Genomic DNA, 26,636 nt, shown 5'->3' on the forward strand with positions numbered 1-26,636 from the left:
ACCAGTAGGACTATGGCCATTAAAGTGCTTTATAGTGTGCTTGGTTAGCAACCAAGCACTTTAAGCTACAAGGGTTTTGGCTCAATGAGATCCAATAAGATGTTTCCGAACCTTTTGGAAGGACCTTCCCTGTTTTTTCTTAATTAATATTTACTTAGAACTTGATGAAACCTCTGTAATGCTTATGTGAATGTCTCACATTGCCGATGCTTTGTAGTTTCACTACAGGAGAACAGAAAATGGATAAACTTCCAACTATCAGATTGACTAGGTTTGTTGCATATTGATTAACTTTATCCCTAGAAATTGAATTCTAATACCTGTAGCAAGATATTTTGGAACATTTGAATATGTGAAGTATTTGGAACCTTTAACTAGGGCCCTCTGATCGTTGATATTATATCTTGCAATTTCAATTGATTTTTCCTTGGTCAATTAACCATGATTTGTAATTTGTAAATTTCTGTGTATTTCCTCTTTTAATTTCAATTTTAATTTTAATTTTAGTTTTTATTTATTTACTTATTTTTATGTTTCTTTGTGTATGTGTTTGCTAACATGTACTTGTCTAAAACTTGAAGTTCTGACCAAATTTTACAAACATGTTCCTTTTGTTTAATATATGTTTTTTTTCTTTCCAAAGCTCTGAAATTCCTCACCTGTTAATCTGAATTTTCATCATTTATTTTTGTAAATTGTTAGTCCTTTGCTTGAAAAGAATGATGGGAGGATGTGGAATTTTTATGAGTTTGATTCAAAAAGGAACTGGAGAAACTAACCCTGATGATCCATGAAACTATATGACCAACAGAAGATTTTTTCTTAAAATCCTTCCAATAAATAGATTCCTCAAAGACAATTACAGAATTGCATAGGCATGGAACAGTTTTTTTCTTATTCTATCTTGAAGAGTTGCATTTATGTTTCATTTACATATCCATCATTATGTAAGTTTAATCATAAACCTTACTATCAAATTCCTTTTTGATGTTGTTGTTGTAAGGATAAAGGATTTGAAGATGGAAAACCGATTATTGCAGAACTGAGAAGTAAAGGCATAATTGTAATTGGAGCAGTAGGATTCTACTGGGGTAGTCAGAACGGATACACACATTGAGAGAAAGTGGGATGAGAAGCATGAATGATGACCTTTTTAGTTGTCCTGTATATGTTTTATGTTTTCTGTCTTAAGGACAAGATGACTTAATTCTGTTTCTTGTACCATTTTTAGATGAATGTTTAGTCCTGATGTGAAGCCTACTGCCATTCGGGTTGTTCTTACTTTGGCTCTAATACTCCATTTTTATAATGCTGATATTTCAAGGATTTAGTTAGAATTAGTTGTACCCATTTAATTTGTACCCATAAGATTTTTGCAGAATTCACTAGCAATTTCTTCGATGTAATGAGCTATATTTGTATATGTGTTAGATCTCTCAAACTAGTAACTGAGTTGATCATTCTCTCTAACTCTGTCCCTCATTAGGTTTCTCCGAAACACTTTACAATTGAATCTTATCTCAATCACTCCGGCCACCAACTTTAAGCCCATCCTTAGCTATAAAATCCAACTTGAACAAGTTTGAGCCACACTTCCAGATTGCCACAAACCCAAAAAATGCCCTCATTTAGTTTCAAAGACCATCATCTGTTGTAATTCTAGCAAACAAACTAAGCTTGATAGTTTGAGTTTGTAATGGATATGCAACGCGAAAGCAGCAACCACAACAACATACCTTCTTCTGTATCAAAAATTAATCAACTTTATAACCAATTTATAAATTTACTCAATTCTTTCTTATCCTCACTCTGAACCAATGATTGGGCCCAATACTACAATGCCCAAAAAGGGCAACCCAAATCCAGAATACTCCAATTGCCCACAAAGTAATCAATTTCCCAAAATAAAAAACATGGGTTTAGTTTATTATTAACAAAGAAGCAGGACACATTCAAACAATAGGTACAAAACTTGTCAAAATCAATACATACAATAAAAAATTAACTACAAAAAAAGACAAAGGGAAAAAGGAAAAGTAGTAAAAAAAAAAATCAATATCCAGAAAAAGAAGGGAAGTAGAGATAGTAAAGACATATTGTTAAGCAGGGTCTTACAGTCTTAGAGTAAGAATGTATTACACTCTTAGCTGAAGCATCTCAACCTTTGAAAAAACTGGGAAAATTCCTTTGCCATTACAGCATATTTGATCACTCGCATTCCATTATGGCTAGTGCTCAACAACACTTGCCCGATGGAAGTTCTCTTTCATATCAAGCCAAATTACTCCGAACTAAAAATATCTGGTTGTAGTTGTTTTCCTTATCTCAGCCCTATAATGCCAATAAACTTGAATATAGATGAACCCCTTGCACAATCATTGGGTACAACAATCATCACAAAGGTTACAAGTGCCTGGCTCACAATGGTAGACTTTATATCTCTAGACATGTTAAATTTGATGAGCAATCCTTCCTATTTACTCAATTTAGTGCCTCATCTTTACCCTAGTATAGTCCAACTTCACCCATGTCAATTATGTTCCAGGTGTTGTACCCCCAGTATTTGCACCTATTATATCATCTTCTACTCAATCCCAGCATGATAGTCCATTCAACAACACTTTTGAGTCTCCCGTGCTACCAACTATTATTAGCTTTATATCTTATTTTTCTTCCCTTCAAAATCCATTACCATTGACTCCTATAGAATTGATGAATGAGTTGAATGCTCTAATTAAAACTCATCCCATGTTGTTGTAGAATTTGGTTTCATGGAGCTTCAACAAATAACAAATTGTTTGAAGGTCTTCAACAGAAGCTGAGTATTGCAGTTTAGCTAATGTAACTGCAGAGATATTGTGGTTATAATGTGGTTACAAAGTCTTCTAGCAGTTCTAGGTGTCCAACAAATGAAGCCGCTAGTAGTATGGTATGAAAATTTTAGCACAATACCCTTACTAGTGAATCTAGTATTACATTCATAGTGAAAAGTTAAAAGAGTTCCTATCATTTTATTATCCATGATTAAATTTTATTGTCCAGTGAATCCACTAGTATGGTATGTTTTTTATAATTTTTCATTACATTAATTTTGCGTTATCCAAATATAATTTATATCAAAAGAAACAAACATAATTTAAATAATTAGAAATTTATTATAGCTTATATTGACAAAATTTGTACATATTAGCTCAAATTTAAATTTGAAAAATGCTAAAATTTAATTTCCATAGATATAGTTGTTAGTTTTACATTGCAAAATAATGTTTATTCCAAAGCATATGATGTGTAAAAAATTCTCAATTTCTCTAATGTTGTCACCTTTAATGAACAAATTGTCTTATGCTCTAAACGTTTGAGTGAGCATTTTCAGTTTAACAAAGTTGATAATAATAATCACATAGTACATGTGAACACTATGACAAATACATGACTACACATTGATATTCATAACACATGTCCACAACCTATGTTAAACTAGATATTACAATACGCAAAACACATGCTACAAAGAAGCCAACAAAGAAAGTGATTACATATGTATATGAAATATTTTGCAAGGAATGTTGATCATCAACTGCAAGTTAAACTTTGGTTTTCTAGCAGATAAACATTCATCACTTCTCTTCTATATTAGTGCATAGAACACCCAAACTCGAACAACTTCCTCTCTAGAAGTATATGATTTGTAAACACCTCCCTTATAAAGGAGCACATTCTTTGACATTCAGCCCAAGAATTGTACACTCCATGTCTATGACCCACAAACACTACATAGTATGTTTGCTTGTTCATCATTTGAGACATAATTGTTGTTGGTTAATTTTTTATAATCAATCAACTAATAACTATTGAAAAATAGAGTATGAAACATATATAATTCACACATGTGTACCACATTGTAGGATAATAATAGTGATGATAAACTACAAAATTAAAAATATAACAAGTAATGTGCGGGATTTAAGATCCGAGACTTAGGATAGGTAGAACCCAAGTTTAACTAAGGTAGTACCTAAGGTCCCATAAGGTAGTACCCAAGGTAGATTAAGGTGGTACCTAAGGGCTATTAAAGTAGTACCTAAGGTACAGTCCGCAAAAAACCAAAGGTGAACCACTTGCTCACATGAGAGAATCACATAATGGCATGGTCTAAGGGTCACAAAGGAAGGTCCGAGGCTTGGGATAGATAGAACCCAACTTTAACTAAGGTAGCACCTAAGGTCCCTTAATGTAGTACCCAAGGTAGATTAAGGTAGTACCTCAAGGCTATTAAGATAGTACCTAAGGTACAGTCTGTGAAAAACCAAACGTGAACCACTTGCCCACACAAGAGAATCACATAATGGCATGGTCTAAGAGTCACAAAGGAAGGTCCGAGGCTTGGGATAAGTAAAACCCAACTTTAACTAAGGTAGTACCCAAGGTAGATTAAGGTAGTACCTAAAGGCTATTAAGGTAGTATCTAAGGTACAATCCGTAAAAAACCAAAGGTGAACCACTTGTCCACACAAGAGAATCACATAATGACATGGTTTAAGGGTCACAAAGGAAGGTCCGAGACTTAGGATAGGTAGAACCTAATTTTAACTAAGGTAGTACCTAAGGTCCCTTAAGGTAGTACCTATAGTAGATTAAGGTAGTACCTAAAGGCTATTAAAGTAATACCTAAGGTACAATCCGTAAAATAACAATGCGACTTACAACCTTTTGCACTTGTTAGAGCTTCCTAAGTCCATTGATGTCCAAGGCTCTTTCAAAAACCTGCGACTAAGTAAGCTTTGACATGCCACCCTTTTCTATATTCATACTTTGCCATGGTAAGGCTCTCTTACTCTCAATTAATAAATTTTATACTCTAAAGAAACAATAGCTATTGGAAGTGGAAGTTTTTGATGCTCAAGCCCAAACCCAAATCTACTATACAAAATAAATTCATTTATCATCTAATGGTGAAGTTTTGAGATTGGAGGATCTCAATAGATATGAGAACTTATTCAATATGGTAAAAAGAAATTGCAGATTTGAGACTAGATGTTGATTCTGGCTGCTCATATTCATCGTCTTATCTCAACAATTCAAGTTAGAATGAATGGGTCCTACCTATTAATTCCGAGAGACTCACAACTACACCTCTTCAACCTGACTAGTTACTTAGTGTTCTTACGATGAAGTGCTCCGTTTGATTGCTAAGATAGTGGAGATAGATCGGAGGTTTTGGGGTTTCTTTTACTAAAATGAGAGAAAGAAGATTGAGTGTTTGGGAAATTTTATGTTCTCGGGTCGGGCATGAGTAGATGTAATCCAACATCATTAACTTTTAGATTTTTGTGTTTTATTAAATTTCAAATATATCATACTGACATGGAGACATTAAATGTTGCTAACATGGAGACTATAAAAGGGTAATCTGGGAAGAGAAAAGGGACTAAACATAGTGTGCACAAGAATGAGAATATTTTCCACATCGATGGTCAAATATGATATTTCACAGTCTCAGGTTTTGAATACCATAACATTTTTAAATAAAAAGTTGAAAACTCAATTTTCCCATGAATCAATGTGTCTACTCTTACCAAACTTTCCCTTATAATAATAAATCAATGTGTCTACCTGCCCATGTGGCAATAAAACCAAAATGAGCGTGGAAGTCGATGACATAGGAAGATGTGAAGAATTTTTGTTTTCTTGCAATTTTGTCATCTTCTTCCTTATTAATTTGGGAGAATATGCTTTATAAAATGTGTTGTAATTGGGATAAAAAATTAGAAAAAAACTATAAATCAATAAATGAGAAAAAAATATAAAAATATTATTATTTTATTTTATTTTTTATTTTTTAATTATTATTTATCTTTTTTTTTCTTTTATTATTTAAATAAATAATAAAATGAATAATAATAATAATAAAAGGAAACTAATCATGAAAAATAAGAAGAATATAAAGAAAAGAAAATTTTGATATTTTTTATAGTCTTAGTGGTTAAATATTTTTATAAATAATTTAAGTAAATTTATAAATTGTAGGAGAAAATGTATACCAAATTATTTGATATTCTAAAAGGGTTATTTAATTAAAAAAAATATTCGAAAAAAATGAATTCTACCTTTTAAAAACGTAAAAATATAACGTCTTTACAATATCTATCTCATCATCTTTAAAAAAATATATTAAAATATAGAAAAATTATTATTTACAACCTAAATTATAATTCTCCATATTAATACTGTTTGCGGAGGTAGAGGAGATGGCAGTGAGCAGTGAGCAGTGAGCGGTGTTCTGTGTTTTTCCATCAAACTGCAACAATGGTGAGTGGGTCTTCTCCATCATAATTCTTTTATATATTTCTGAATTCTGATATGTTTATGTTGTATGGGGACTATGGGGGATATGGGGATAGGAGGAGACTCAGCTGAAGCTGTATTCTTATTGGCGGAGTTCCTGCTCCTGTCGTGTTCGAATTGCCCTCAACTTGAAACGTCCCATTCTTTTTCCTTCTTTCCTTCTTTACTCCAAACCCTAATTTTATTTTTCTTTTCATTAAATCAATTTTTGGTTATTCTATCTGGGTCTTTTGTGCTTCAATTTTGAACAGGGCTGAAATACGAGTACAAAGCAGTGAACTTGGTGAAAGGAGAGCAGTTCAGTCCAGGTCAGATCATTCACCCATTTAGACTCTTCTTGATACGCATCATCAGAACTTCTGATTTCTTTTTATCGTTTTTTTTCCCTGTATTTCTAGGAGATGAACATGGATTTAATATAGTTCTTGGTTTTGTTGGGATCATCCCGTTCCACTGATTTTTTCTGTGAAAGGAATATATTTGGGGGTTCTTATTCATTGCTTAATTCCGTTATATTCTCAGCTTTCCAATTTGTCTTTAACCATATGCAACGATATCGGCTCCATGATTTATTTATTTATTTATGGGTACTAGACTTACCTTGATCATTCTGTTGTTTTTCAAGTAGCTTCTTAATATTTTTACAATTCTCGAATTCTAGAGTTTTCAAAGCTGAATCCTCTCAAATTTGTGCCGGCACTAGTGGATGGGGACATAGTAGTTGCTGATTCTTTTGCCATTTTGATGGTGAGTCATTTGCAGTTGCCATTTTCTTGGTCACTATTAGAGGCCTCATAATTAATGCTAATGTCAGTTTCCTACTTTTTGTAAAATGTTTCTTGTTCTGGCTTGTCATGTGCAGTATTTGGAAGAGAAGTATCCTCAACATCCATTGTTGCCTCAGGATCTACATAAAAGAGCTATCAATTACCAGGTAAAACCATTTCAAATAAATAAATAAATAAATAAAGAAAGAAAGAAGGATAAATAAAGAAAAGAAGAAACCAGGTAAACTTGCATGTGATTTCTTTCCCTTTTGAAATCTGGTTTCTTATTGGCTTGTCACTTCTTCCCAAAAGTTCATGAACCAGCTTAAAGTTGTTAATATTTGGTGAACCTAAAATTTATTTTATTGGAAATTTCTGCTCATAGCATCAACTATTTGACCCACAGCCAGGTTCTAAATCCCAATTGACATTTTTTAATAGAGAAAATTGAGAGATATTTTCTTTAGTTAGATTGGGAAGGGCAAGGAGATCTTTTTTTTAAATTGGAATTGCTATGGAGTTGTTGTGGGGGCAGTGGGGGTGTGGAGTTGGTTTCAATCAAGAATAGACCTTTTTAGGTGAGAGGCTTTGGAGATTTCTAAGATAGCAAGGTTAATACAAGGATCCATAAGCATAGTTTTAAAAGGCGCAAGGCACACCTAAGGTGTAGAAGTCTCCTACAACTTAGGTTCAAGACTCACACTTGAGTGAAGTGAAATGTGCCCTAAGATGCATATCAATTTTATAAAATATGATCAAAAATCTAATCCAATCAATAAAAAGTTTAAGATTCCAAACATTTAAAAGAAGCGTTCAACAAAAAAATAGTGAAATTATATAAATTTCAATATACAATTAGCAGGATTAAAGTATTTAAAAAGTAAAAGTAAAGTAGACAAGGTGCACCTCTCCAACAAGGTGCATGCCTTGGCCAACGAGGCATTATAACTAGGGAATGGTTGCGTCTTGGGGGCATTCCTTTTCAAACTATGTCTATGAGCTGCATTCCAGCAGATGGGGTGCACCAACTTGGTTGTCATGTAGTTGTGCCAATGTCCTTGAGAAGGTTATTTCTTTAGTCTTCTCAGACTCTGTGATTTTGTTCATCTTGCATGACTAAAGGCTTGGACATTTGCTTCTTGAAGGACCTTTTATGGGATGATTAATCTTTTAATATCCTAATCCCAATCTCTATCTCAAGGATGGAGGATAATCCTAGTAGTCATTTCCTTCATCAGTCCCTACCTATCTTTTTTTTTTTCCTGATAACTAAGGAACCTTCCATAACTAAGCCTTTAGGACTCTCCATGAGGACCCAAACTTGGGGTTGCTAATCGCCTGACAACAACCAGCACTGGGTAAATTCAGGGTATCATCAGTGGCATGATTCGAACCCAAGACCATGCGCCACTTAATGGGACCACACTTCCTAGTGCTCACCTTGACCAACTGGGCTACCCTAGCAGGTTTGATCAGTCCCTATCTTCTTATTCATGGAACTTTAACTTTCAGCATAATTTATCAGCGGGGAATTGATGACCTCTCCCTTGTCCTCTTTGCATCATGTATAACTCTCCATTTTGTGATGAAATGGTCTGGACTTGGGCTCCCTCAGGCCTCTTTCTCTTCCACTTATTCTTTCATTTCATTTCTAAGATAAGGTGAGGATGCCTGAGTCCTTATGATAGCAGTACACTATCTTATATATCTCTAGCTCAGAGTGTAAGGGCATTGGAATGATTTCATAAGATTAGTGAAGTAGGACAACAGAAGCATTTTTTCATATGGAAGGGAATGAAATGAGAAGAAAAGATGAAATTAGATGAGAAAATATGAAAAACAAGACAATTAGGAAGCACCATCTGAATATTTCTCAAAAATAATATTAATGCCCCTGTTGTTATAATCAGCCCTATCTATAACCAATTCAATATACTATCCTAAAGGAAATTCGATTCTAATCATAATTGAAATATTGAGCTAAAGTAATAAGAATTAACTAAATTTGAACGCTAATTTTAATAAAATAGAAATCCTAATTTTAGGGCAAATAGGAAATCCTAATCTTAGTACAAATAGGAATCCTTCTCATCCTCTGCATCTACATCTAGAATGAATTTGAAATGAGTGGTCTTCATCTTCATCAATTCTCTTTGATGGAAAAGGACTCGACTTAGACGAGTTGTGGATATAGTATTGCTCAAGAATATCAGGACCAAGTCATTATAACCACCATGAAAAATCCAATAACTTCATCATCTAGCACGTCCTTCACATGTTCCTATGTGGCTGCTGAAAAATGGTGAAAGTTTAGGAATCTTTGCTGTTCTAGCTGATCTTAGAGACACTATCTGACAAAATAGGAAGCTCAAAGGTGCATCAAGAAGGAATCTATCCTTCATATTGAAGATTGGACTAATATTCGTATGCATTTAAGTCAAGTAAATATACATTGAGCCCAAGTTTGTAAATAATATGATAAGGTTCATTTTCTTAAGAAAACAACTTCTTAAAGGAATGTGGTTAGATATCTCTTTGCCAAATATAGATCATGATGTAACCTTATTCATTAAATTCTTGATTTCTATAATGCACATCAGCAACAAGTTATAACTTTCGTTTTTTAATACAATTTTACGTTGTATATCAGCATCGAGATCTTTTTTTTTTTTTTTTTCTAAAGATAAGCAAATGGTGATATATTAAATCATCAATCAAAAAGAGGAGCTCACATGGTACGCAAGAAGTGTACGTCCAAGAGGCAAAAAGAAACAACCAATGATCACAATACTAATATAATACTTAGTACATAGCCACTCAATGAAATCTATCAAGGATGATGGACTAGCTTCAATCTTGAACAACCCACAAGACCACATACATAGAATAGAAATAAGGAAATCCTTAAGAGATTAGTTTGTGCATTGCACCTATTCAAAAGTTCTTTGATTATGTTCCTTTCGAATTGTCCAAAATAGGCAAAGAGAAGCTATTCTCCAAGCCTTTCTTCTCTTCTTGCCCAAAAAACCTCCCATTCAACGCATTAGTAAGTCTTTCACCAAATTAGGGATAACCCACAAAATGCCAAATAAAGAGAATAGGAAGTGCCATGGCCCTCTAGATGCCAAATATAGAGTGGTTAACAGAATTGTTAATTGAGTGTTTCTCTCTAACAAGGTTCTATGCAAGTCTTCTAGATTATGATTAAACAACCTCTGTTTGAGGATGAACTCTGATCTCAGATTGGGGCCAAAATTTATCCGAAGTGTCTTCTAAAAACACCTGACAAATTTGAAATCCCTACCAGACGCTATGAAAGTGATAATCCATGAAGCTTAACTATTTTCCTAAAGAATAATTTGGCTACATGTGAGACATCAAACTGTTTTGGTGCAGGGATACAATTGGAGTGAGGTTTACAAAGTAATAGCATTCAAGGTGGGGTTTTAATGGTGTAGAGCCTCCTTCAAAAGTAGTCTTGAATGTTTGCTTGGGATCCTGGGCTCAATGGGTTTGCAATTGTTATCAAAGATTCTGATGAAGATGTCATTATAGCTTTTTCAAAACCTGTAGATGATGAGTTGGCTGTAGAACTAGATATTCTGGCCTCGTTGGCGTGCTTTCTGAGACAGAGGCTTTGGAGATCAATACCCATCAAGTAGAATGGGATCAATTGTTGTTCTCTCTTGGGTGTCTCAATGTGAGAGGGGAGCTTGGAGACGTGATGCATGGACTTGAAAAATCTTGGATCTCAATAAAAAGATGCCTTGGTCGTTTTATCGGCTGTCTTGGTCTGCCAATCTGTATCTGTTGGCACCAAGGAACCTCCTTGTTTGAGATTTCCCTTGAGATGATTAGGTTTTTTAAATTTATTCTTGATCCCTGGTTCAATATTTTTCTTTTCCATTTCTTGCATCCTTTCTCATTTTTTTTTTATATAGTAATTAGTAGTTTTTTTTATCAGAAGTAATTTACCTATTTGTTTTTTATAAAATATTGAAAAAAAAAAAAAAAACTGATTCTTTTGACCATTTTTCTCTTTGCATTTTTAGTAAGTATTCTGAGGCTTTATATCTATTCTCTGATGTTTTGGAAAGTACTTTTCAATTCAAGCAATTGATTTCTTTTTTGACCTAATTTGTAGGCTGCCAATATTGTTTCTGCAAACATACAGCCACTTCAGAATTTGGTTGTACTGGTATGTGTCCAATTGGGATTAGTACTTGCACATTACCTTTGCATCACTGATATCCAGGTGATATTTTCATGAGATTTTGAGAGTGAATTAAGTTTTTTCTTCTTTTCCTTTTACAGAAATATATTGAGGAAAAGTGTGGTAGTGGTGAGAGGCTCACATGGGTCAAACATCATATTGAAAAAGGCTTTGCAGGTAATGGAATTTTATTACATAGTTTAACCTGATGCTTTGCTTAAGTCCTTCACCATGTTCATTGCAAGTTTTGCTTAATATTTCAACAAGAAGACTAGGTCCCACTGTTATGGCAATATCAAACTGGAATGTTTGAGTGCCATTCAATCAAGAAATGTTATTATTGGAACTTGTTAAGCCTATATACTTGGCCAGTTTTGTCAGTTACATAAGAACCTATTCATTTATATTTAAGTAAAATTACAGAGGAAAAAAAAAGGAACATATTAATGCATGTGCATGAGCAGTATGATTGTGCCTCGCGGTGTCATATGGAACATCCAAGAAGTTTTAACAGTGTAGAATTTCTGAGAAGTTAAATTTCTGGCAATTGTTCCTGAAACCTTAAATTTTAGCCAGCTCACTTCTTGTTTTTTGGTCCAGCACTTTGTTATAGTTATATAGACATTTATTTATGTATTTTTCGTCCAAATGAATAAATCAGATCAGTAATTTTTGGTTTAGTGACCACTTGTTAAAGCTATTCTTCTGAAAAGGATGGCATGTCTGGCTTTGTTTGCACTATCTGCAGTTATGCGCATGCCAACTTTAGTTTTTTGCATTGCCAAATAAAATTTTCCCTTTTTTCTTAAGTCTATAAAATGATGCGCATGCCAACTTTAGTTTTTTGCATTGCCAAATAAAATTTTCCCTTTTTTCTTAAGTCTATAAAATGAATAATCAGAAGTAGAATATGCTATTCAGTTGGCAATTGGTTGAGGCTGGATTGATTAAGTCTGAAATTCTCTAACTTGAAGCCTACATTGCACAAGCATATCAAAATTTATTGAACACTATTGTGGATAGTTCATGACATGAGTATGACTACTGGCTATGAAACATACTTGTGCCTATGTATCTGTCAAGTATCCAAAATAGAGAAAAAGGAATGGATTCTATATTTGCTCGAATTTTTCCTAGGGTTCTTCCTTGACAGTTTCTCTGTTGCATGGATGTCAACATGTATGGATTACCCCCGTTAAATATATTATTCTATATCTTTCTGAGGGTACAGAGGGACATAGATGATTCAGCAATATCTTGTTGTCCTAAGATTTGAGAATTTGATCCTTTCACAAACCTAGACTAGACAAACATATGTAGAAATCTTATACAAGCTCTAGTGACATGCAGATGTAAATTGATGTAGCATAACTCAAGCCTAGCCTTTTTATAATCAGGTTGAAACGCCTTTAATGAACTAGACCTTTTTACTGGGGTCACATGCAAAAACAAAAGAAGTTTCAAAATGATAAACTTCAAAAGTTTTTCAAAATTATTTTCAAGTTGACAAAATAAATGACTGCTGTTGTACATTATTGGCTCCTCCCTAGAAGCTTAAGCATTTTGGGTAAGTGTACTAAGCATGGAATAGAGTTTTGGCCTTAGAGATCTTGAGATCAAGCCCTTTGTTGCCTGTCTATTTGAAACTCATATTTCTCTATCTTTCTGCATAAAAAGAGGGTATTAACTTGACATTGCTGATTTTTTCTCTAATAGCTTAATCTTTTGGGGCAAGTCATAATTTTAGCCCCAAAAAATTATTATGTTGGTTAGTTTGGGATCTAACTGAGACCCCATTCTTTTTGGATTTGGTTGGATATCAGTTACCCAAATTTTACCTTGCCATAGCCCACCCCATTTTAAGGGTTAAGGGGATTGGAAGGTGTAACCAAAAGTTCATTATCTCCAATCTTAAATACCCTCCTTAGTGTCACTCCATTAGCTGTAATTCCTACAGCATCGTTATCATTTGAATGCAAGTAGAAAGGCCAAAACACCCCTATATGACAATCTGATGCGTTCCATTGAGCCATGATTTGGTGAAAGAGAAATTTGTGAGCACCCCTCAAATTGTGAGTAAGAGAGATAATAAAAGAAAAAGGCAGAATATGATTTGCATTTCACATGATGGAACAGCCTCTGCATTAACCAATATAAACATATCTCTAGGCCACAAAGCTATTTCCCAATTAGCTATAACTCCAGCTATTTGTATTTTCATACTGTGAAAATGCAATTAGAGTTACAAACTTCTAAGCACCTCAAAATTAGTTGAAATGTTGATGCACATGGTACACAATGTTCAAGGATTTAGAATTAGTGAAAGGACCATATTGTCCTTTCTAGATGCACAACGTTAATGTTGAGATATTCCATGGACATCATCTCAACAAAGGGGGAGAGCAGATGGTTGAATGGGTATTGTTGGTTTAACGTTGGCTCTTTTTGTGTGTGGAGAAATTTGATTCATTCATAGCACATGTCATAGTATGTCTACAATTGGCCGAAAAGCTTGCTGCTGACTAAGCCAATGTATGCATGAATAACTCATAACCTTTTTTTTTTTTTTTCTCTAAATAATGAAAAACTCTCAATCAAGTTATGGATTCGACTTAACACAATTTTTATGATCAATAGTATTTTTTGTGTTTGTTACAAGATTACTGTTTCTGCTTAATGGATTGATTATTGCCTTGACCTACTCACCATAACTTGCACTTCAGCCTTGGAGAAGCTATTAAAAGATCATGCTGGAAAATATGCGACTGGAGATGAAGTTTTCCTGGCTGATTTGTTTCTTCTGCTTTACTTGTTTCATTCCTGTGTATACAAAATATACCACACTCATGTTTCTACACACCCATCTCTATATTCTTCTTAGAATGGCAATGTGGTTGGGGTTTGGCGAGTAATAGTAACACATGTAATGGTTTTAGTTTAGTGTGCAGGGGCTGTTGTTGTGTTTGGATGGTGAATCCCTAATCCCTTAGTTAAGAATTCAAATGCAACACTGGTGTAGTTGTCTGGTTGAACAGAAAGCTATCTGGTTTCATGTATACAATTTTAAATGCCTTTTTTCTCCCAAACCTAATGAAAATGATACAATAAAAGTCTGAACCAGGCTGCCAGGGTAACTTCAACACGTTAAAGTATTATTGAAAGAAGCATGCACCCATCTTTCTTATGTGCTTGAATTGCCAAACATTCCTAGAGGCTCCTTATTGGGTCAAGCAAATCAACCACCCAGAAGGATTCTACCCTCTAACGCCACTATGATCTAGTGGATATGGTAGTGTAAAGAAATCCAAAATAATGCTTCCCTTTGCTGGCTCACATCATCATTGCAAGCCAAGGTATGCAAACCAGCCATTACTCTTGTCCTAGCATCAGTTGTAACTTATAACATCCTAGCCGACCTTCATTTTTCAGGAATGCAATTACATGGTCTAATGCCAAATGTAGTTTCTCAGAGCTGAAACTAACCAAGCTTTAGAAACTGTTTGCTGATGTAAAAAAGATGATGTGCCTGATTCTTGTATCAGCCATATTGCATATACATTGGAGTCATCTCTGTCAAAGAAACATGGTCCTTCATTTCCTAGTGTGCTGTAGAAGGAAGCTTTTGTCAAAAATTTAATGCTGCAAAGGTTATTTCCAGGCATGATGAACTTGCTCATTATTACTTGCAGGCTGATTTGTTTCTAGCACCCCAGATTCATGCTGCACTTAAACGGTTCAAAATGGACATGGTAATCTCCCTTCTATAAATTGATGCATGCTGTTTTTTTGTTTTTTTTGGTATTATTTCCATTTTTGGAAGGAAAAAGAAAGAAAAATTCCAGATCAGTGGAGGTGTTTGGTATTTTCATCAATTATCAAGACTAGCATATGTCCTTTCTTGCATTGTTTCAATCATTAAGTTATATTTTATTTTGTGATAGTTTTAACTTCTGATATGTTAAGTAGGGCACTGTGCAAAAGGACCCAAACTTCCATAACTGTACTATCAGCTAGGACTTGTATCAAGTCTATGATTGGTGAAATTTTCCATTCCACTGGACCTTGGCCTTAAGATTTTTACTGGAATCTTCTTAGTTGGAACAACGTTAATCTGGCTTATAGTGTTTCTACTTCTGCTATTGTAAATCTTGCCTCTGTTTCAGAATGATTTCGGTCTCTTCATCCACCACTCCAGTATTTTTCTATGATCATCTGTGTTCTTATCAGTTTCATTTTTTTGTTCCTTTGTTATTCTTTACTTTAGCTATTCAATGATTGCGAGTACAATTCATGAAAAATCAATCTATCTCCCCCCTAAATTGGGTTGCTCACTAGGTTCTATTCAATGTCTTATGGACTATCCTAACATTGCATTTCTTATCCTGCATCAGCTGCTTTCAGATGGGTGCAACTGACTCATTTCTTGTCCATGAACTGTTTTTGCAGACTGAATTCCCCCTTTTATTAAAGTTGAATGACGCATACAATGAATTGCCAGCATTCCAAGATGCTATGCCAGAAAAACAGCCCGACTACGTCCCATCATAGGTTTGTACTTCACTCTGTTCTCATATACCAGTTGAACTGATGGGTTGAACTATTGAGAAGTTATAACACCGAAGAAACTTGAATGAGAAAAAAATATTACATAACTTTGTAGTTTTAGGTGGTGTTTGTTTTTTTACTTAATTTTAAATAGAATCTTAATGTTTAATAGTGTTAAATATTAGGTTGGTTTATTTTGTAGAATTTTATATCTATTAAGTATTAAAAAATAAAAAAAACCAATATATTATTTTTTTATTTAAAAAATATTACATATTTTAGATTTTTCTATTTAATAAAAAATTTATAATAAGTCATAAAAAATTAGAAAAACAAATAACTTAAATTCTAAAAACAAACACCACCTTAGTTCTATGTTTTGACTTAATCTATCACTACATAGTGATCCTCGTTTTGGTTCTTTATTCATATATACCTGAATAGAAGAAGAACCATCATTTCTATTTTCTGCTGAAACTTTCTCCCTCGTTTTGTTTCTTTATTTAGGTCCAAGGCAGATCTTGTGCCCAAGGAATCTCAATAAGGGCTGGGCCGCCATTTCATGGGGTGGAACATTGTGGTTAAGTGAATATAAATAATTGATAATCATCATGAACTGTTGTGATTATATAGTATGTATGTCCAGAGTTTCCAAGGACTGGGATTTCTTGATTTCAAATGAATAAGTTCCTGTTTGCTTTAAGCCCGTTAGGTTAGTCCAATTAGTCAGGGTGAATGTTGGGAGGTGTGATCCCAATAAGAGGCACATGGTCCCAAGTCCAAATCCCATCACTGATAATACCCCGATTTATTTGGTGTTGGTTGTTGCAAGTGCGGTTACAAAGAAAAAAAAAAAAAAATTACTAAAGATAATAGCAAATGCATAATGAAAATAATTATTTCTAAGGCCGCCTTTAAAAAGCAGCTCGCAAGCAGCGACAAGCTTAAGAACTAGTAGATTTAAAATTATTTTAGGGGTCACTTGACATGACTTTTAATAAAGTGATTTTTCAAGACTTACACACCAATTGGGAAGGAGGTTTTTATTTAATTTATATATATATATACATTTAGAGATTTCTTCTTAAAAGTTTGTTTTAAAAAAAAAACCATTTCATTCTTAGTTTCAAATAGCATTGAACATTTGTAAACTATTTCAGCACTTAATATGGTTAATATTCTTAGTTTGGATGGCAAGAAAAAGAAAAAATAAATTAATTTATATGGTTTAGATTAAAGCCAATATCTACGGGATAAGATGATAATTTTTTGTTTTTAATATTATTTTAATGTTATATATCTTCTTCGTCGTGGTTTCTATAAATGCATTATTCTAATGCTTTAAGATATTTACTTAACTTTTTTGGATAAAATATTTTCTAATAAAAAGAAATACCTTTATAAGTCAAAATAAAAATTCTATAAAAAGCAATATTTTGGTGCTTTCATATTAATCTCCATTGTAAGTTATAAGCTTCTTTAACAAAATTATAACCAACAGGTAGAGAATTGGTTTATTAGAAGTCATGATTACACCATGATTTGGTTACCTTAAAATAATTTTAATTCATGAGGACAAACTTGAATTATTATTTTTTTTGTATTTTTAGCCAGATGGGAACTTAATTATAGATACTGTAATGATAAATCAATTTATGAAATTATGATTTCTTAACATGCACGCCACGTGGCAATTAAACTAACACGAGGCGTGGAAGCTAATGACATGGCAAGTTAATCGTGGCAAAATTGTATACTCTGTTTCATGCATTTTTGTCGTCTTCCTTGGTCATTTAGAGGAGGACAGGGAGCAGTGTGACAGTGAGCAGCGAGTGAATCAAACTGCAACTATGGTGAGTGGGTCTTCTTCTTCTTCCTTTTTTCTTTTTTAATTATAATTTCTTTTATATGTCTGATATGTTTATATATGTTGTATGGGGGTATATATGGGGATAGGAGGAGAGCAAGCTGAAGCTGTATTCATCCTGGCGGAGTTCCAGCTCTAGCCGTGTCCGAATTGCCCTCAACTTGAAAGGTCCCCTTCTTCTCATTGCTTCCTTCAAACCCTACTCTCTTTCTCTTTGTTTTCTTTTTTTCCCATCTGGGACTTATGTGATTATCAATGAACCATTGGATTTTGAACAGGTCTGAAATACGAGTACAAAGCAGTGAATTTGTTGAAAGGAGAGCAGTTCAGTCCAGGTCAGATAACAACTCCATAATTTATGAATACTGAACTTAATTATCTGTATTATATGTTTATATATTCTGTTATTTTTCATGAGTATTTCTATTGAATTTTAGAGTTTTCAAAGCTCAGTCCTCTCAATTATGTGCCCACGTTGGTGGATGGGGACATGGTAGTTGTTGAATCTTTTGCTATTCTGATGGTGAGTCCTTTTGCAATTTCTCCCATCCTCTTTGGTCCTGGTTAGAGGCCTCTCATTTCATACTTCTCTAAAATGTATCATGATCTGCTTTTTCATGTACAGTATCTGGAAGACAAGTATCCTCAACATCCATTGTTGCCTCCTGATCTAAAGAAAAGAGCTATCAATTACCAGGTAAAACTTTTTTTTTTTTAATTTATTCTCTGATGTGTTTGAAAGTAATTTTCAATTCAAGCTAATTGATTTCTTCTCTAACCCTGATTTGTAGGCTGCTAGTTTTGTTTCCTCAAGCATACAGCCACTTCAGAATTTGGTTGAACAGGTGTATAAATATATGTGTCTGACTGAGATCAATTAGCTCTTGTATATTTCCTTTGATCATTACTGATATTCAATCATGTTTTCATGAAATTTTCATCATGTAGTAAGAAGCAGACGTTTAATTTGATGCTTTTCCTTTTACAGAAATATATTGCGGAAGAGGTTGGTAGTGATGAGAAGCTCTCATGGGTCAAACATCACATGGAAAAAGGCTTGGCAGGTATTAATGCTGTTTTATTTGGTAGGGAGTTACCAAAGATGACTGTTTCTGCCTTACGGATACATAGAATATGGGCCTTGGCCTAATTACCATTACTTGCATTCACCTCATCAGCACTGGAGAAGCTCTTAAAAGACCATGCTGCAAAATATGCAAGTGGAGATGAAGTTTTCCTGGTTTGTTTCTTGAGAATGCTTTACCTGTTTCCTTGTGTGCCTACAAATTAAAGTATACAGTATACACACACCCATCTCTGTATTCTTCTTGGAACTGCAATCCTTATGTGTCAAAGAAAGCTGCTTCTTCATTTCCTAATTATGGTACTGTAGAAGGGGTCTTGTGTTAAATTATTTATGCTGCTAAGAGTATTTCTAGAGATGATGAACTTTGGCACCTATTCCTTGCAGGCTGACTTATTTCTAGCGCCCCAGATTCATGATGCGCTTACAAGGTTCAATGTCGACATGGTACTTAATCTCCATTAATTGTTTTGGTGGTATTTCCCTTTTTCCATGACTAGTGCACTAGTGGAGGTTTTTGTCATTAATTTTCACCAATTATGTTATCTTTCTGTGTTCTTTATCAAGACTAGTGCATGCCCTCTCTTCCATTGCTTCCTCATCTTTTTAATTTCCGAATGTTAAGTGTGTCACTGAACTGTTTTTGCAGACTCAATTCCCTCTTTTATTGAGGTTGAATGACGCATACAATGAATTGCCAGCATTCCAAGATGCCATGCCTGAAAAACAGCCCGATTACCTTCAATCATAGGTTTGTACTTCAGTCTCGTCTCTCATATGGGTTGACTTAACCTACCAGTACCTACTGATACCCTTTTGGTTTCTTTAAGCTATGTTGTTCCTAAAAAGTTTGAAGGAAAATATAATGGGAAGAAAATAAAGTGGAAATGTTGAATAAAAGGAAAAATGAAGAAAAATAAAAAATAAATTTAAAGTTAATAAATTGTTTTTATATATTATTTCAAACTTTTTTCACGGATTTAACTATTTTATATATAGATTAAATAATTTAATAATATATATAATTTTTAATAATTTTAATTATATTTAATTTTGTTTTACATTTTTTTTATAATAAAACCAAATAGGAAAAAATTATTTTTCTTATATTTTTTTTCTTTCCCTAATATTTTCCGGAGCTAAACATAATCTTAATTATCCTTATATGCCTGCATGGAGATAGATATATACCATCGTTCCCCTATTGTTTTGTTTCTTTATTCAGGTCCAACTTCTGAATCACAAAATGGAGCTTTTTGAGATTTGGCTTATCTTGTGGAATGGCAATACTGGGTGGGCTGCCATTTCATCAGCTGGAACATTGTGGGTGGTTGTGAATAAATAATCGACAAATCGTGCACTACTGTGACCATACTAAAATGTCTGTCCAAAGTTTCCACAACTTGTTGTTTCGTATCTATATTACTACATCAATGGTAATGCTTCTCAGTTCTGCCATGTGATTTGTCAATGAAATGGACTGAAGTTCCATGAAAAAACTCTATGACTAATTATATAGATGCCGAAAACTTGTCGATTGACAACTACTCAATTAATTGGCTATCCTATAGAATTCAAGGTTTGGGGGCCTTCATTTATAAACAGTGTATTTGATAAAACTTAATATTAATTAATTAATTAAGTTGATTTTAAGTTAAATTGTTTTTAAGTTGTTAATTTAAAACTTATTATTTATTTTTTATTTTAAGTATTAAGGTTGTGTGATAAAATTAACTTAAAATTTATTTAAATTTATTAAATTAACATAATTATTCTCATTAATTGTAACTATTGTTTATTACTAAAAAATTTAATTAATATTTATTTTCATAAAAAATGAGTCATGAATGTGGAGTGATGATTGTTAAATATATTCTTATTAGATGTGGGCAAATAAAATAAAAAAAAAAACAAAACTTGAGATTAATAATAAGTCAACTATCTTGACTTAATACTTATAGTCATTTTGAAAATTTAATTATGATATTAAATTATTTTACTAAATATATTTAATTTACTTAATAATATAAATTAAACTAGGAAGTGACCCTTGTAGCAAAAATGGATTAAAACTTGATCCTATAGGTTTTAAATGTGTGCTCCTTGGTTATTTGCTAATAGAAAAATGGTAGAAATGTTTTTATCTTTCTACAAGAAAGTTATATGTTAGCATGTATGTAATTTTTTTTCTATTTTTTTAAATCAATAGTATTTATCAGAGACCTAACTTCAAGGGGGAGAATTGAAATGAAGATGTGGATGCTTAGAGTCTTTTTTCCCTCAAATGAATTTGAAAATTCTAGGTCTTGTCTCAATATGCGTGAAAATTCAAGAAGTCTCATCCTCCAACCAAGCCTCTCATTATTGAAGCTTGCACTATTCCAACAGATAAGCTTATCCCTCATTATTGAAGCTTGCACTATTCCAACAGATGTGCTTATTATCCCTACCATTCCTGACTCATTAAATCTTCCATCTAAAGAATTAAAAATTAAAAATTGTGCATCTCCATTTAAAGTCTATACAAGCAAGAAAAACCCTATATCATGGACCTGGCACATGCTCAACCATTGGATCAGGAATCCAGATATAACAATATTCCCTTAATTGATTCAATTGGTTCTGATTTGTTACTTCCTATTGCTCTTAGCCCTTAGGAAAGGGAAAAGAACATGTACTCAGTATCCAATTTTCAGTTTTATATTTACTCAAGGGGTGACTACTACCTTTAACGCTTTTATGTCTCAATTCTTCACTATAGAGATTCCTAAAACTATCAAAGAAGCCCTCAACAATCCAAAGGGGAAAGAAGCCATGTTCAAGAAAATAGAAAACTTAGAAAGGAATGAAACCTAGGAGTTGATTTTCCTAAAAGAAAGAAACCTGAAAGTTGCAAATGGATATTCACAACAAAATAAACAAAGTCAATTGATCTTTGGAGACATTTATAGAAAGATTGGTGGCTAGATGGTTTACTTTACCCTATAACATAGACTATCAAGAAACTTTTGCTATGATGACACTAAAAATGAACAACACCAAAATTTTAATATCTCTTGTTACTAATTTGAATTGGCCTTTGCAACAATTTGATATCAAGAGTGCATTTTTATATGGCGATTTAAAGGAAGAAGTATACATAAAAGTTCCTCTAGGTTTTACTAACAAGCTTTAAGGAAAAGTTTGTCAACTCAAGAAGTCATTATACAATCCCAAAGAACCTAGTTTAGTAGATTTATAAAGCTATGGTGAAGTTTAGGCATAGACAAAGCCAATGTGATTTTGCACCATCCATGGGGCACGAATCTCCGAGTAAACTATCTGGACTAATTGTTTATGTAGATAAAATCATTGCAATCGATAATAACCAAGATCAAATTGATAAGCTATGACAATATTTGGCAAGTGAATTTGTGATCAAGGATTTGAGAAGGTTAAAATACTCTCTCATAATAGAGGCGATTTATTCAAAAAAGGGTATTTTTTTTGTTAACAAAATACACCCTTGACTTATTGAAGGAAGCTTGTACACTAGGATGCAAACTAATGGACAACTCTATTGAAAGCTAATCACCCAAAGAAGTATAAATGACTTGTTGGAAGGCTAATTTATCTCTCTTATACAAGACCTAATATTGTCTGTGTACTTAAAGTGATCAGCCAATTTGTGCAAGTACCAAAGGAAAAGCACACGGAAGTTGCCTACCAAATCCCTAAGTATTTAAAGTCATCACCAAGAAAGGGCATTTTATTGAGAAAAAGGTGGAAAATTGGAAGTAAAAGCTTATATTGATGCAAATTGGGTTGGGGCTATCCACCAATGGATGGCACGCATTTTTTTGGAAGTAATTTTTTCACATGGAGAAGTAAGAAACAATCTATGACAAATCAAGTGTTAAAGCAAAATTTAGAGCAACGACTCAAGGAATATATAAACCTCTCTAGATAATGATCATTTTTTGAAATTCAGGAAAAAATTGTTAAGGTTGTCATCGTCTCAATGCAATTTGATATCAGTTTTCACCACAAGAACAATTTTGGTATTAACTTTTAGTTGGCATCAGCAAGCAAAGCCCACACAAGTTCTGGGAAGGACTGTGCTGATAGATTTCAAATGAATATGTTTTTGTTTACTATAAACTCATCAGCCAAGTGATTTCAAATTTAGCCTAATTATCTTTTTAACTTCATAATATTTGCGATATCATTAAACTAATGAAAGAAGATAAGAAAAAGTAATTATAGTGCAATCGATCATAAATTTTTTTTTATTAGTTGATAGTAATGATGATATTTCTTTTTTAAAAGAAAAAAATTAATTAAATAAAAATTTTATTTACGAAAGCATAGCATTACTACTCATCTATTTAAAAGCTATTCAAAGCTGTTCTAAAGAAGCAACCAGCTTAAGAACTTGTAGACTTAAAATTATTTTAAGATTCATTTGACATGACCCTCTAATAAAGTGGTTTTTTTGCGACTTATCAGATAAAAAGGAGGTTTCTATTCAATTTATAAAAGAATTTATATTTTGAAATTTCTTCTTAATTAATTAAAAGTTTATTCAATTCTTAGCTTCAATCCCATTGAACACGTGTAAAGTATTTTAGCGCTTCATGTGGTATATATCTGTTTGGATAAGGGGAAACAGGGATAAATAAACTAAAATAAAATAAAATAGGGCAGCAGAAATTTCAATTTCATATGGAATTAAAAGTGAAGAGAGAAGGTTGCCCAGGCATAGAATATAGAAATGCAACAATTAAAAATGAAGGGTCAAAAAAATGGTTTTCATGAGCGTGAACAAGGGGGGAGACAATTTTCAAATGGAAAGTCTGAAGCTCTTAGCTGACCCAAGAGGGAAGCAGACTTTTGGAATGGTGAAAAGCCCATGAGTTTGGATCGAAAACACAGACTCATAAGGATGTCATCATGAACGTCAACTCCAACACTGTCTTCTTCTGTCTTCTGGTGCCCACTCTTTTGTCCTTCTCACTATCTGTTCATGCAGACACAGTAAAAGACAGTTTCTAGATGCACAAACACAAGGGAAAGAAGCCTATGAAAACAACTGATCGCCAAAGGAAAAGCAAGAGAAAGTTGAAAATTAAAAAGCCAAAGATGACTAGTCAAAATGCATTTGCACCCTCTCTGAACTTTAAAACAAAGTTCACTGTAGTTGACTGTTTGTTTTGAATGTTTCTCAGAAAAGGACCTGAAAGCCGATGCATTAAATCTTCTGTAAATGGGTCAATCAAATGGCCCATACCACCCTGTCATAACAATTTGCAGATAATATAAAAGGACACCCACGGATTCATCTTCCTTCCACAGGATTTTTTCTTCTTTCTTAGTGTGTGTTGACTTTGCAGAGAGACAAGTACTGAGTCAACCCAATGAACATTTTTGGGAAAGTTGTGTTTGTAGCCTACTATTTAAAAGTAATATGATAATCAAACTCTAATCAATTGGAATATGAGATTTGATTATAAAAGGGAAAAATATTATCTTTCTCATACACTCTTTGCTGACTCCATTTTATATTCCTAGATTGCCCATCCATGCCTTCATGTCAACTGCAACCCTGTCTCCATATGAGCAGGGAGCCCTCCATGTCACATGAGAGACTAAAAATTTTTAAAATAGAAAAATTTGAATTTGAAATCTATGAAAAATCACCCGACCCAACAACCAATTGTAATTTCCCTAATCCGAAACTTTTCTTCTCTTTGATATGAGAACATTTCTTTATCTCTTTCTTGGTTTCATCACTTACACGATCCCGAGACCCATCTAAAAATTCCCAAAAATTGTCTTATTTGAGAGAAAAAACCATTAATCCAAAACTCTAACTTGCATGTTTCTCTCTTGTCCACATAAAAGTGCAATGAAATGGAACATTCCATCCTAAGAACGTCTGGTTAAAAGACGACTTCAAGGCGCATATGTGATTGTGAATTTACTATAGTAGTGCGTACCGAAACGAAAAGCTGGAATCCAAAATATTGGCTTCGTGAACAAGATATCTCTTCCTATCATTGAGTTACATTTTGCCCTAACCCCAAACCAAAATCTGAAAGTAAATAATTTTCATTTATTTTTCTTTAGTTCCTTTCTTCGAAATGGAGCACATAAATGATTTTGGAGTCGTTGGTGGACTTAAACTTTTGTGTTAGGTTGTGGGAACCATATTATTCCCAAATAACCATATGGTCTACAAGTCATATTGAATCCAGATGGAACTTACAACATATCTGGTTGCAAGTTGCATTGTTATTTTGGGGACTGTATCTTAGGTACTATCTTAATAGCCCTTAGGTACCACCTTAATCTACCTTAGGTACTACCCTAATCGACCTTAGGTACTACTTTAGTTAAAGTTGGGTACTACCAATCTAAAGTCTGGGACCTTCATTTGTGACCCTTAGAGCATGCCATTATGTGATTATTTTATGTAGTCAAGTGGTTCACCTTTAGTTTTTTGGGAACTGTACCTTAGGTACTACCTTAATAGCCCTTCGATACCACCTTAATCTACCTTAGGTACTACCTTAGTTAAAGTTGGGTACTACCTATCCAAAGCCTCAAAACTCTATTTGTGACCCTTAGAGCATTCCATTATGTGATTATTTTGTGTAGTCAAGTGGTTCACCTTTGGTATTTTAGGGCCTGTACCTTAGGCACTACCTTAATAGCCCTTAGGTACCACCTTAATCTACCTTAGGTACTATCTTAACCGACCTTAGGTACTACCTTAGTTAAAGTTGAGTACTACCTATTCAAAGCCTCAAACCTTCATTTGTGACCCTTAGAGTATGCCATTATGTGATTATTTTGTGTGGTCAAGTGGTCCACCTTTGGTTTTTTGGGGACTGTACCTTAGGTACTACCTTAATAGCCCTTAGGTACCACCTTAATCTACCTTAGGTACCACCTTAACCGACCTTAGGTACTACTTAAGTTAAAGTTGTGTACTACCTATCCGAAGCCTCGTACCTTCATTTGTGACCCTTAGAGCATGCCATTATGTGATTATTTAGTGTGTTCAATTGGTTCACCTTTGGTACTTTGGGGACTGTACCTTAGGTACTACCTTAGTAGCCCTTAGGTACTACCTTAATATACCTTAAATACTATTTTAACTGACCTTAGGTACGACCTTAATAGCCCTTAGGTACTACCTTAATCTATCTTAAGTTCTACTTTAACTGACCTTAGGTACTACCTTAGTTAAAGTTGGGTACTACCTATCCGAAGCCTCGGACCTTCATTTGTGACCCTTAGAGCATGTCATTATGTGATTATTTTGTGTGGTTAAGTGGTTCACCTTTGGTTTTTTGGAAACTGTAACTTAGGTACTACCTTAATAGCCCTTAGATACCACCTTAATTAACCTTAAGTACTACCTTAACCGACCTTAGGTACTACCTTAGTTAAAGTTGGGTACTACCTATCCAAAGCCTTGGACCTTCATTTGTGACCCTTAGATTATGTCATTATGTGATTATTTAGTGTGTTTAATTGGTTCACCCTTGGTATTTTGGGATTGTACCTTAGGTATTACCTTAATAGCTGATTACTACTCAAAAAGTGCTATTTGATAGCTTCTAATTAATCCTTTTCAACACTTTTGAGTAGTAGTTAGTGCCTTTTAACCCAATTAGCATGTTAAGGCCCCTTTCAATCAATTCTAATCAAAATGTGTAAGTTTTGGTGTTTTTGTTAGTATTTTGATCACCAAAGCATTATGAGATTGAGGAGAGTTATATGGAATCCTTGGCAAGCAATGGGAAGCTTAGAGGAATGAAGAATCAA

The 26,636-nt window shown here is 33.6% G+C and overlaps 2 protein-coding genes across 3 annotated transcripts; both read left to right on the forward strand.

The window, feature by feature from the left end:
* Nucleotides 1–6,202: 6,202 nt before the first annotated feature.
* LOC117926950 (glutathione S-transferase zeta class-like) lies at nucleotides 6,203–16,573 on the forward strand. Its single transcript, XM_034846287.1, has 11 exons — nucleotides 6,203–6,309; nucleotides 6,402–6,480; nucleotides 6,597–6,653; nucleotides 7,007–7,092; nucleotides 7,208–7,279; nucleotides 11,257–11,310; nucleotides 11,427–11,502; nucleotides 14,049–14,110; nucleotides 15,015–15,074; nucleotides 15,772–15,873; nucleotides 16,378–16,573. The coding sequence occupies exons 1-10, from the start codon at nucleotides 6,307–6,309 to the stop codon at nucleotides 15,871–15,873; spliced, it is 651 nt and encodes a 216-aa protein (XP_034702178.1). The 5' UTR covers nucleotides 6,203–6,306; the 3' UTR covers nucleotides 16,378–16,573.
* A 925-nt stretch (nucleotides 16,574–17,498) lies between these two features.
* Nucleotides 17,499–20,373, forward strand: LOC117926949 (glutathione S-transferase zeta class-like). Of its 2 annotated transcripts, XM_034846285.1 has the most exons (11): nucleotides 17,501–17,723; nucleotides 17,827–17,905; nucleotides 18,016–18,072; nucleotides 18,175–18,260; nucleotides 18,363–18,434; nucleotides 18,529–18,582; nucleotides 18,726–18,801; nucleotides 18,916–18,977; nucleotides 19,209–19,268; nucleotides 19,471–19,572; nucleotides 20,047–20,373. In XM_034846285.1, the coding sequence occupies exons 1-10, from the start codon at nucleotides 17,592–17,594 to the stop codon at nucleotides 19,570–19,572; spliced, it is 780 nt and encodes a 259-aa protein (XP_034702176.1). In that variant the 5' UTR covers nucleotides 17,501–17,591; the 3' UTR covers nucleotides 20,047–20,373. The 2 variants fall into 2 exon arrangements, with proteins under 2 accessions (XP_034702177.1, XP_034702176.1); XM_034846286.1 differs by lacking the exon at nucleotides 18,529–18,582 and having other exon boundaries at nucleotides 17,499–17,723.
* The last annotated feature ends 6,263 nt before the right edge of the window (nucleotides 20,374–26,636 follow it).

Source organism: Vitis riparia, chromosome 12 (genome assembly GCF_004353265.1).
Source record: "Vitis riparia cultivar Riparia Gloire de Montpellier isolate 1030 chromosome 12, EGFV_Vit.rip_1.0, whole genome shotgun sequence".
NCBI classification, from domain to species: Eukaryota; Viridiplantae; Streptophyta; class Magnoliopsida; order Vitales; family Vitaceae; genus Vitis; species Vitis riparia.